Here is a 13,370-nt window from a genome sequence, read left to right as displayed (position 1 = left end):
AAAAACAGAAAAATGTTTGTTTAAGAAAATATACACGTAAGAAACATCTGATGAATTTACAAAATCTCAGACATAAGTTGACACTACCACATAAAAACTATGAACAACTTATCGAAAGACAAACCTATGAAGGCTGTCTAAGATTGAAAAGAAAAGTTTGTTTAAGAAATACACACGTAAGACCATCTGATGAATTTACAAAATCTCAGACATTAGTTAGACATCAACTAAGTTTGAAAAGAAAAGTTTGTTTCAGAAAAAATACGTGAAACTAGGAACATCAGTAACAAACGAAATATAATTTCATGTTTGCTTATTATGCAATGATAGATGTTAACCTAAGTTGAACCTATCCCTCAGACAAAACAATGGTCTGCTCCACATCATAAAGATCCTGTCATTGCTCCTGTCATTGAGGGGTGTTTTGTGCTGTAAGTCGTAAAGCTAAAGACACTGGTTGACCTTAAAACCTAATCTATCCTATATCAGGTTAGGATGTTCGAATAGTATATTTTTATTTTTAAATAAGTGTTAAGGTTTACCTAATTAATATATGTACATGATTTTACTGTTATGTAGAGGTACATCCTATCTGGTGTTGTTGATATAGATAGTTTAATGGTAGCACACAATCATGTTTAACAAAACCACACACACACACACACACACACACACACACACACACACACACACACACACACACACAACAAAAAAAAAAAAAGTCTAGTGTGTCTCTGTAAGCCTTGGCAATTTTGTTAAATGTTTTGTCTTTAAAGAAAATGTTTGTTGTCACGTTAGTGACATCCTGGCTTATAACATCGTCAACTTTGATAAATAATATTTGCAAACATTTTATTGTTCCCTAAATGGATAACAGAGGGGTTTAAGGTTACATTAATTAAAAACAACACCACAATGTGAGATAAAATGTCTTAAACCTTTTAAGTTTCTTTAAATCGCAAATAATGGATAACATGATTTAATCAGTATCTGTGTAATGAAGCCTACATCTAAAACCCTTACTTATTGTCAATGAGGACACAGACTTAATATCAAAACTTTAGTAACAAACAGAGACATCATAGACCCCCATGCAAACACACCCACACCCACACACACACACCTTGCAAAGACACGGGCTCATAATCACGCCCCCACAAAAACAGACTGGATGCACACACGCACACAGACACAAGCGCGACTTGGTACCGTTCATGTGACATTAGATATAAACTTACTCATACACACCTAGATGTTTAATTATGGAATGTGTATAAAAACTTTTGGATGTTAAAACAAAAAATTAAGATCGAATAGCTTTTGTCATAATAGTCACATGTCCGTTTCATTTTAAAACCCTCATGTTTAAATCAGAGGCGTTCTAAAACTAGAAATGCTGCCAGAATTGCATTTGTTGTATAATAAACACATAGAGGTGGGGTCCACAGCGGACACAAAACCAGGAAATGGGGTCAAAATGTCTTAAACATTAAAAAGGTTCTTAACGCCATAAGAGCGCCTCAGCGTACGTTCTCTGGCAACGGTGGTTCGCGCATTCATGTGTTTTAATCAGAGACTTGATTAAAGAATTCCCTAAACCTAAAATTAAACCCTTATTTTGTCAGAGCGGCCAGAATTACATTTTATTGTGTAATAAACACATATTCCCAGTTGGTTTTAAGATGTCATTAATTTAAAACAAAACCCAGAAGATATGAATTTTTTAATCGTTTAGAAGTTTCTTAATGGCCGATATGTGCACGCATCCTCGTATGTTCTATTGTAAACGCCGGAGCCCCGATCTTTAATGGCATGAACAGAACCCTCTTTTTGAAATGCTTCACAGATCTCGTGAAGCGAATCAGCTTTTATTTAGTTTAAGTATAAATAGGCTTTAAAGTCTGCTGGTTGCTATCGGATGGTGATAGAGAGAGAGACTGAAACTGATCGTCCAAAACAACAAACTTTTTTCCACATCAATAAATATGATGAACACTCGCAAGACAAGAAACACGCGCTGGAATAACATGTTCAAGAAACCTTTTATTTTGACAATGCCTACCGTGTTACATTTATCATAAATACACATGTACACATGTGGATGTTAGATGACATTAATGAATTCAACCCCGAAGAGGGTGTGAAATGTCTTAAAACGTTTAAAAGGCTCTTAACACCATATATAAGAGCGCATCAGCCTAAGTTTCTGACAACTTTGGTACACGCATTCACATGTTTTAATCAGAGACTTGGTTAAAGAAAGTCCCAAATCTAAAATAAACCCTATTATACCGGTGCGGACAGAATTACATTTTATTGTGTAATAAACACATATTCACAGTTGATTTTAAGGTGTCATTTTTTTTTTTTTTTAAACAAACCCCAGAAGATGAATTGACAATGTCTTTAATCGTTTAAAAAAGTTTCTTAACGTATGGATATGAACACGCATCCGCTTATGTTCTCTATTGCAAGCGCAGGACCGCAATCTAATGGTGTGAACAGAATATTGTGCATGAAAAGATTAAGATTTTATTTAGTTTAAAATAAAAAGCCTTAATCTAAAGAATGTGTTATTGTCGGCCCCCGGTGGTTTTGGCTCCGTTCATTGCTATACCCATGCTGAATATTTCATTAAATAAAATTGTGTTGTTACAAACTTTTAGATACTGCATTGTTTGCCGTAAAATAGGTTGTGATCTAAAATAAACCTTTTACTTTTTGACAGAGTTACCATATTACACATTACCACAGCGATTTTAAAAGACACTAGTTTACAAGCAGCCCCCTAATGTGAATTATCTCAAACACCAGACGCTCACAGAGGAGCTTCTGTTTATGGCTTATCAGAAAAATATAGCTTATAGTTAAATAGATAATAGTACATTTAAGGTTAACCAGTTACAACTAAAATATTTTATTCTTGTGTGACTTTAAAGAAGTATCTTGACAAAACAAACGTATTATCAAGTTGAATTTATAAGATACATGCAGTCATTTGTCCTAAATCTAAAATAATAATTTATTTTTGTCAGAGCAGACAATATAAGACTCTTTGTATAATATACATATATTCACACATGTTTTAAGAAGCCTTTAATTAAAAATAAACCCTAAAATGAGGTGAAGACGTCTTAACAACATTTAAAAAGTTTATTAACGTCAGATATAAGTTCTCTGACACCATCGGTGTACGTATAGGCTACATATGTCTTAATCAGAGCCTTGGTTAAAGAATCCCCTAAATCTAAAATAAACCCCCTATTTTGCCATAGTGGACAGAATTACATTTTATTAAGGTTAATTTAAAACGGCATATATGAACACACACCCTGCGCTTTGTCAGGCGCTGCCGGATCTTTAATACGCGTGAAACTATAGAGTAGGCTATGTTATGAAAAGATTCACGGAATTCCTGAGCCGTTTAAAAATTTATTTAGTTTAGACTATCGTCTAAAGATTGTAGTAATGGCTCAGGTCATTGCTTAAACTATACCCGTATACGGAATATTTAATTAAATAACTTGTGATGTTACAAACAAAAGTTTTAATCATAGCATTGTTCATGATTTGTCTAAATCTAAAATAAACATTTACTTTTTTGACCCCCGTAATGGGGAATTATTTTACCCACGTTGAGTTTTAGAAAATCTCGCTTTACAACACGCACCCCTGTGAAAGAATGCATGCGTGAGAAGGATGGGGGAAGGGTGAGAGCTGACATCGAATGCCAAAACACGAGCTGTCACACACGAGCCGTCATTAAACATAACAGCATACGCTTGACATAAAACACATGCAGTCAATTGACCTAAAAATCTAAAATAATAATTTATTTTTGTCAGAGCAGACAATATAAGACTCATTGTATAATATACACATTTTCACACATGTTTTAAGAAGCCTTTAATTAAAAATAAACCCTATAATGAGGTGAAGACGTCTTAAAAACATTTAAAAAGTTTATTAACGTCAGATATAAGTTTTCTGACACCATCGGTGCACGTATACATATGTCTTAATCAGAGCCTTGGTTGAAGATTCCCCTAAATCTAAAATAAACTCCTATTTTGCCATAGTGGACAGAATTACATTTTATTAAGGTTATTTTAAAACGGCCTATATGACCGTTCACCCGGCGCTTTGTCATGCACCGACGGATCTTTAATATGCGTGAAACTATAGAGCAGGTCATGAAAAGATTCACGGACCTCATGACCCGTTTAAAATTTTATTTAGTTTAGACTTTCGTCTAAATATTGTAGTATTGGCTTAGGTCATTGCTTAAACTATACCCGTATACGGAATATTTAATTAAATAACTTGTGATGTTACAATCAAAAGTTTTAATCAGAGACTTGGTTAAAGATTCCCCTAAATCTAAAATAAACTCCTATTTTGCCATAGTGGACAGAATTACATTTATTAACTTTAATTTAAAACGGCATATATGAACACTCACCCGGCGCTTTGTCAGGCACCGCCGGATCTTTAATACGCGTGAAACTATAGAGCATGTCATGAAAAGATTCACGGAACTCATGAATCGTTTAAAATTGTATTTAGTTTAGACTTTCGTCTAAAGATTATAGTATTGCCGGCTCCGAAGGTTATGGCTCAGATCATTGCTTAAACTATACACGTATACGGAATATTTCATTAAATAACTTGTGATGTTACAAACAAATGTTTTAATCGTAGCATTGTTCATGATTTGTCTAAATCTAAAATAAACATTTACTTTTGACACCGTAATGGGGGATTGTTTTACCAACATTGAGTTTTAGAAATCTTTAATCGCTTTACAACACGCACCCCTGTGAAAGAATACAGGTCTTGTGAGAAATGAGGGAGGAAGGGTGTGAGCTGACATCAAGTGTCGAAACACGAGCTGTCACACACGAGCCGTCATTAAACATAACAGCATAGGCTTGACATAAAATACACTCAGGAATAAACAAACCCGCTAAATGACCGGTCATAAAACCATTAAATACTCTCTGTCTAAAGTTGACAACTTGTACAGATTTTGATTGATGGGCCCGCCCCCTGTCAAACACGAGCTGTCAAAGAAGTCATAAAACACAAACTGTCAAAACACCATCTGTTAAGGAGTCATAAAACACAAACTGTCATAAAACCATCTGTTAAGGGTCATAAAACACAACCTGTCAAAACACCATCTGTCATGGGGTCATAAAACGCCATCTGTCAAGGGGTCATAAAACGCCATCTGTCAAGGGGTCATAAAACACGACCTGTCAGACAGCAACTGTCACCGGGTGGGGGAGGGGGTCATAAAAGTTTGACGAATGCCGGTCCACTACAACTACTTGGGCTGGTTTATCTTGTCTTGGGTCTCATTCAAAGATTTTTTTTATCCTATAGTTCTAGGGAGGAAGGAAGAGCTCTTTGGAATAACAGTAAAGGAGATGGGAATGACATCAGACATAAGTTCATTACCATATTAAATAGCATCATTTTATGCTGCAAATGTATAAGACATATTTATTATTTTTATGTCAAGGTTTCACAACGAAATATCTCAAAGGTATTTATTAATTCATGGGTCTTAAAGAGGGGGTCCGTAGTAGTATTACTGGAGGTCCTCCAAATACTGTTCGAATCCGTTGTTTTTTAAATGCAATTAGGCATCAAACAAAAAATGCATTAATAAGTTATTAATCAAAAATGAAAAGTTTTTTTACTAAACTGAACAAATCTGCCAACATTCAACACATAAATGCTAAACAAATACAAATGTTTAATCCAACTAGTTTGTGTTTTAAAACTTTAAAAGTGAAGCAATTTGTTGTTAAAATTAAGAAGTTGCACATTTGGCACATATAACATGCAAAGTATTAGTACAGTGTAATTCAAATCTTTTAATATTATGATATTACAGTATCATGACACCTTGAGACAAAACAATGGCACTGATATATGTTATATGTCCTGTAAGAAAAAGGTGTTTTAAAATTAAGGCAGCTTAAACAATCATACGTTCACATTGCCATCAAAATCCGATTTTCTGCTTATATGTGACCCATGTCTGTCTTTTTCTGTGACAGTGTGAACAGCACAAACCAAGTGGAATCTGATCTTTTTGATTCTGTTTTGAGCCACTTCCATATGTGGTTCTAAATCAGTCACAGGTCAGATGTTTTGCAATGTGACATCATTCTGAACAGTAATTAATGAGACTTTTACATCATTCTACACTGAAATGCGTCACAATTGCGGAAATATGCACCAACTGCATCTTTGCAAAACCGCTTAAAAACATTAAAGACATTAAATATTAAGCTTCTGTTGCACATCGCCTAGCCCCCAACAAGCAAATTAGTGTGTTTGACTTTCCCAAAGCGTTGGCCAGTTGACCGACCCGCACGTGACCCAGGAGCAGACTGTCTTGGCTCCCCATACTGTATGTGACAGAAGGTGTTTTTCAATGTCAAGGAAGGATCCTCTGAATTTCAACCAAGGACTGAGTCCTACGTTTGAAAAATATATACAGGAAAGGATGCATATGTGTAGCCTTTGCGCTCTCAAATCACCCACAATCCTATGCGCAGGACAGGGCCGGCCCTGGCCAATTTGCTGCCCTAGGCAAGATTTCACCTGGTGCCCTTTAGAATCACAGAATCATAATTGTGTTCCAATAATTTTGTTCATAAACTTAAATAAATATTCTGTAAACACACACATGCACACATACACACAATACCCTGTTACTCAGGCATTTGATCTTGACATTGTTAAAATCTTGTCTTTTTTACACTGTACATTTAACTTAAAATATTTAATGTTTGTACAAGAAAACAGCTCTTATAAATGAATTATTAGTAGCATGTTGTAGTGTCGCGGGAGATTGTGCTCATTGATAAATAGCTTTGTGGCTATACTGCATTGAAGCGGCAGTTTAAAATATAAACCCAGAATTCAGCCAACGTCAAGAACAAAAAAAAAAAACAATAAGGCCGAGACGCGGGATTTAAATTACGTTACACGGACCATGGTTTAAATTTCAATGTTTCTGGACAAAAATACCAACTTTGTCTGGTATTAATAAGCTGCACATTGGAGTGCTGGCTGCTCCCCGCAGTGCTGAAGACGCGTGATGGCACATATACACAGATATTTACGTGCAATCTATTGGAAAGCGGAGGAGTCATTAATTGGGTTAGTAAAATAACGAAATTACAGCTTTTAAATAGAAGAAAAAAGTTTTTTTGTAAAGAGATATTTTTTTAAAGTTTAAAAGTGCAGAACTCTTCTCAATGGGAAGAAAGCTATACTTTTCCCCTTACGTGCAACCTATCGGAAAGCGCAGATGAGTTAGTTGGGTTAGTAAAATAATGAAATTATAGATTTAAGTACAAAATAGTATTTATATAAAGAGAAATATTAAAATAAAAAAGTGCTGAACTCTTCTAAAGTGGAAGTAATAAAGTAAAATAACGAATAATAATTATATAATAACGAATAATAGTTTCCAATAGGTTGCACGTAAATATCTGTGCTGCCACCAGTACTCCGTCCGAGCGCGTCTTCAGCACCGCGGCCAGCACTCCAATGCGCAGCTTATTAATACCAAACAAAGTGAACAAGTTGGTATTTCTTTGCAGAAACATTGAAATTTAAACATGGTCTGTGTAACATTATGTAAATTCCGCGTCTCTGTCTGATTGTTGTTTCCGTTTTCTTGTTCTTGACGTTGGCTGATTTCTGGGTTTATATTTTAAACTGCCGCTTCAGTGCAGTATAGCCACAGAGCTATTTAACAGCATGATCTTCCGAGATACTATGCTACTAATAATTCATTAATTACTGCTGTTTTCTTGTGCAAAATTAAACATTTATAGTTAAATGTTTATATACATATATTAAAAAAATATATAATTTTGGCGCACGGACGCCCCAAGGGGTCGGCGGCGCCCTTAGCATTTGCCTATTCCGCCTATACCCAGGGCCGGCCCTGGCGCAGGACCACAAACAGTTCACACAGCTGTCTGATTTAGCCACGTAATGTGAACAGTCAAAAAAAAATGGATCTAAGCAAACAATCAGAATTGAGCATTAAAAGTTTGCAGTGTGAACGAAGAGTGAAAAGTTTTTCACATCTTTCATATATAGATATTACACAGTCTCATTCCCACGGATTAAAATCGCCTTGGTTTTTAACGTCATAAACATGTAACCAATCATATCAATACCGTTGAATGTGTGGAACAGTATTGTGAGTCATAGATATTATCTTTGGGGGCCGCATTGACTAAGCGTTAAAATGATTAGAGCACTGCTGCTTCAGCTCTGTATGAGTTTCTTAAAAAAAAATGATGGTAAGCACATACTGTAGCGGCTGTAACCATTGACATCCATAGTAGTAAAAATAAATAATATGGAAGTATTGTGATAAATAATGATATTTTGATAACTGATGGTAAGCATACAGCTAACGGTGCCCATTGATGCAAATTTAGATTAACATGAAGATGGAAAAAAGGTGACAGAATTTTCTTTTTTGGGTGAACTATCCCTTTAACATCAGCTCGTAAAGATTATTGTTTCAAACACGCAGTTTAGGTATGCATTGTGTGAAACCGAAGCTGTTTCATGTAGCATCTAGTTACAACTATCTATGGTCCGAGGTGATGCGAAAGAGTGGGGGCGGGGACTTTATTTATTCATATTCATAGATCCGCATATACTAAATGAGGAAAGGGTGTTGAGTTAAATTCAAGCTGTTTTACACCATGAAAAATTACTTTGACAGGTGGCACTTTTATATATGCTGTTATGATGCTCAAAGATGAGTTTTATTTGATAAAATTCTTGACTAAAGGGAGACTTTAAAGTAGTTATGTGTTGCCATTTTGTGTTTGCTGCATTGTGGAGACCCCCCATAAAACTCGATTCAACGGGTAAGATATTTGATAAACCACAAAACTGTGACGACAAAGGAAATCCTTTAGATCTTGGTGGGCGGAGACATCAGAGCACAACACATATCAAGCCTTATATGAAATAACAAATCATTCTTTCTTCAGTTGAACAAGAGGGGCATTTATTACATCTCTTTTCTTACTTTTTTCTTTTTTTTGGTTCTCATCCAGTCCACTTATTTGAGCAGGGAGCTGAGAAGGTAAGGATGAAACTTAGAAGCTAATATTAAAGTAACTTTAATACACTTTGTACCCTTTCACTTCTTGTTTTCTTATGGTAAAGGAATTCACCCAATAAAACCATAATGGGATTAGATGTGCATTGTTACAAAGTTCTGCATGTTGTTTGGGATATTCTGAAATGTTTTTAACATTTGCACTTGTTTGCAGTTTATAAGTTGGTTTATCTATATAAGTGGAAGTGATCCAGAGATGAAAGGACTGATAAATCTTCTGTTTCAAGGTACTGTGTCACTTCATTTCTGTTCATGCATTTTATAGGGCAAGAGGTTATGTTTATATATGGGATACATGAAACAGAGGTAAACATAGCAGCGTTCTGCCGTCTAGCATGGTTATCGTTTACTGCTGTGACCAAAATAATTTTGCCGTTGTGAGTTGTACGCATTTTTAAGGCTGCTTCTCTTAGTGCTGTCTTGCAGTTTTGCCAGGTCCTCATCTTTTTTGTACTTACATACTATACCATTGTGGTGCTTGACCGTTTATGTCTTTTGGCTAATGAAGCCATTAAATTTTTGGTGTTATTTTGATCTTTGCGGTAAAGCATTTGGATATATTTCTGTTTATTATTGGATTTGTCTTGTTTTCAGCAAAAGTTTGTGCCCCTGTCATTTTCTGCACTGCGCATACGGAAGACTTTTTCCCCTTGTAAAAAATTATTTGTTGCATTATATTTTTTGGTTGAACCAACTCAGATTTACAAGTAATTTAAACTTACTATGATTTATTTTGACTAGAGATGAGTTTAATATAACTACAATTAGTTGTTATAACTCATAAAATATAGTTGAAAAAGTCAACTTCATTTTATAAGTTGTAACAACTCATCTCATAAAGATAAATAATAGTAAGTTGACATGACTTGCAAATCTGAGTTGATTTAAAATTTAAGGCAACAAAGCTTTTTTAGAAGGTAGGCATTTATTTTTTCAACAAAGTGACCTGTCATGTCCTGGCCTGGGTTTCCCCGTGCTGCCTTGCGCGCAAATGTATTTACACTGCAAGCCTAGCATGGAAACTATGGACCTTTTTTGCCACTGAAATAGGGAACCAATCAAAGAACAAGGAGGAGGCAGCAAGACTATGAAAACGTCTATGCGAGGCAGTTTTGTTTATCCAACGCCGGGTTTGCATAAGTTGATTTGGTTGTAGATTAGGGTTGTAAATCCCATAAATTACTGAAGAGTGTGTTTACAAAATAAGATCAAGCACTGAAAGGCGAAGTGACAACCGAATATAATATGCATGTGTACTAGGCCAATAAGACAAACTGATATGACTTATGTTTTTTCCATTTGATATGTTGCAGTATGCCAACAGAAAGCAAACATTTCACATTGCTTCATGATTTCTGCATATGACATATTTTTTCAAAGTGCCTACTGTCCCATCCCTGAAAATCAAACCCATGATCTTGTTTCCAAATGGCAATAGTATTTGAGCTACAGGAAGTGAATACTAAAATTAAGAGTTAGACATTCTTATATTCGTTGTTCTCCTCACAGGTGTTCTGCTGTATGAGACTTTGGCTTGGGAAGTGAGAATACCAACAGAAATTCATGGCCTCAAAGGTTCCTGTCTGGTTATACCGTGCTCTTACTCTTACACTTCATACCCACCAACTAACCCACGTAGAGTTGTGTGGTATCAGTATGTGTCGAGTGGCTACCCAATAGTTTGTGATCCCTTGAATCCAGGCGATGTTATTGACAAGTTCAGAGGAAAAACTGATATATATAGGCATACAAACTCAGATCGGGATTGTAGTCTGCTGATCAAAAGCGTGGATCCGTCTCACAATGGAGAAAAATTATATGCATGGATTGACCCAGAAAATGTTGGAAAGAGCACCTATACGTTTTATGATGTCACCTCCACGATTATTGTTGACAGTGCGTAAATACTTCACATGTTCTTTTAATGTAATATTTTTGGTTTTTAAGTGTCATTACAGCTGTATCATCGGTTGCCTAACTGTAACATTTTTCCCTACTGTAGCAAATCCACAGCAGCCCATCATTAATATTTCTGGAGGTGCAAAGATCCGTGACAGCATTACAGTAGAGTGTTACACCTTACACACCTGTCCATACAGAAAACCAAACATCATTCTGAGGGGTATTGAAGGATCTGATAAAATAGATGATGTTCCTATGGAAAATGGTCGATGGAAAACCACTCTGACACGCACCGGTGTTGTGAAGGCTGAACGCTCAGATATTGAGTGTACTGTAACACATCATGGAGGCATAACAACAAGAGCTACAAAATCACAAAGTGCAAATTGTAAGTGTGTGTGTGTATGCATTCAAAGACATACGTATGCTTGCTTTGTTTAATCTGTGTCTTACAGTTTCACAATGAAATTAAAAATATTAAGCATTTCATTATTTGTAAATATTAAGGAAAGTCAAAGTTTAATCCATTTAAATGTAGCTTTAAAATCATGTTTGATGTTTGTGCCAACTGCTTATAATTTCAGGTGTCCATTCTAGTATAACCATTGAACCTGAACTGGCAGCAGATATCATAGAGGGTGTTGATATGAACTTCACTTGTACCGTCCACCATTCCTGCCTGAAGAATCCTCCGATCCTCTCCTGGAACTATGAGAACATGCCGGTCAAAGATGGAAAGAAACAACTAACAGGGTTTGAATTGGCCACCTTTTCCACCATAACCTTTCTGGGGGAAAAGAAAGATGATGGGAAGAAATTAATCTGCATTACAAATATTTCTGGACAGAAAATCACAGCATCTGTCGACTTACATGTACAACGTGAGTGATTTCAAGACATTATACATGATGTGTCCAAATTCTGTCTTATCATTTATACATTTTCGTTTACAGATTATTTATCAGAGTCTCCAAAACCAGTGACTCCAGTCCAAGATAATATATGTATGATTGTGTGTTTCACATTTGTCCTATAGCTCTTTACATGATATACATCATAATGACCAATAAATTTCTTCATCTTCCACTTCCTTTAGCTGTTTCCCAGAATGAACCCGATGTGATGACCTTTGACATGATGACAATCGGCCTTTACATTCTAGCCCCCTCATTTGCCTTTCTTCTCATTTGCATATTTGCTGGAGTCATTATATACAAGAAGTGTAACAGGTACATATGTTTTATATCAGGGTTATAATATTAATTAAGTATTGATATGTTGACATAATTCAGTTTTATTGCGCATGTATAGCTTTTTAATATAACATTATTAATGTTACTTATAGGTCTTCATCTGGTAATCGACAAGAATCACACCCAAAACAAAGGTATGCATTTTTTTAAATGTAGATGTTAACCAACTTGTGTTCATTCATCAAATACTTTCGCTTTAAATCTGCTTGGTCCCGGCACACTCGCAACCACATAAGATAGCAGGATAAAACTATTTTGACGGCTGTATAAATTACAATTACTCAAAAATATTAATATTTTTTTCTGTATTTGTAGCTGTACCTGTCCTGTAGGCTATACAGGTACATGTAGATGACAGATTTTAGCCTCAGTGCTGGATAATGTCTGACTGTGTAACTGCTAAAACCTTTCTGGAGAAGTGCTGAACAATTCCGCTGCAGCTTTTTGTCTCCCCTTGTGATGTCAGAAGGGGATAATACCGCCCTTTAATCTGCACTATCCAACCACGGCACTGCCATTAAGTACAGAGATCAGCTCATTTGCATGTTAAATGACACACCCAGAATGGCACATTTTTGCACACACCTACAAAGTGACAATTTTAACATGCTATAATAAATTATCTGTGGGGTATTTGATCTAAAACTTCACATACGTACTCTGGGGACACCAAAGATTTATTTGACATCTTAAAAAAGTCTTGTGAAATGTCACATTTAAATAAAAAATATTAGAAATAAAAAGAATGCATGTGTGATTCGATGTTCATATAAATCCAAGCAACATTTGTTTTTGTGAATTACTGAATTTACCTTGAAGTAAACAGTTATGTAAATAAAATCATGTAAGCAAATTAAAATTCAGCTTTAAGAAAACAGTATGCATAAAGAAAAAATAATTTGTCCTATGGTTATGTTTTGGTTATTAATAATGTCGTGACTGAGCAGTGTTTACTGCTTTGTTAATAAAAAAAGTGTTTGTCTAGAGGTTTTTGTGTTTTTATCTTTTCTGTTAATCGTATACCCTCTGCACCA

At 35.4% G+C, this 13,370-nt stretch overlaps 1 protein-coding gene across 1 annotated transcript; it reads left to right on the top strand.

Annotated features, from left to right (window-relative positions):
- The first annotated feature begins 9,061 nt into the window (after positions 1 to 9,061).
- Positions 9,062 to 13,312, top strand: LOC135770778 (sialoadhesin-like). Its single transcript, XM_065280573.2, has 9 exons — positions 9,062 to 9,145; positions 9,336 to 9,408; positions 10,691 to 11,077; positions 11,184 to 11,471; positions 11,668 to 11,964; positions 12,037 to 12,087; positions 12,180 to 12,312; positions 12,429 to 12,470; positions 12,652 to 13,312. Exons 2-9 carry the CDS (start codon positions 9,378 to 9,380, stop codon positions 12,689 to 12,691), a joined length of 1,269 nt encoding a protein of 422 aa, XP_065136645.1. The 5' UTR covers positions 9,062 to 9,145; positions 9,336 to 9,377; the 3' UTR covers positions 12,692 to 13,312.
- Positions 13,313 to 13,370: the final 58 nt, after the last annotated feature.

Source organism: Paramisgurnus dabryanus, chromosome 8 (assembly GCF_030506205.2).
Source record: "Paramisgurnus dabryanus chromosome 8, PD_genome_1.1, whole genome shotgun sequence".
Taxonomy (NCBI): Eukaryota; Metazoa; Chordata; class Actinopteri; order Cypriniformes; family Cobitidae; genus Paramisgurnus; species Paramisgurnus dabryanus.
Note: the sequence above shows the minus strand (reverse complement) of the source record. Positions and strands in the feature narration are given on the sequence as shown.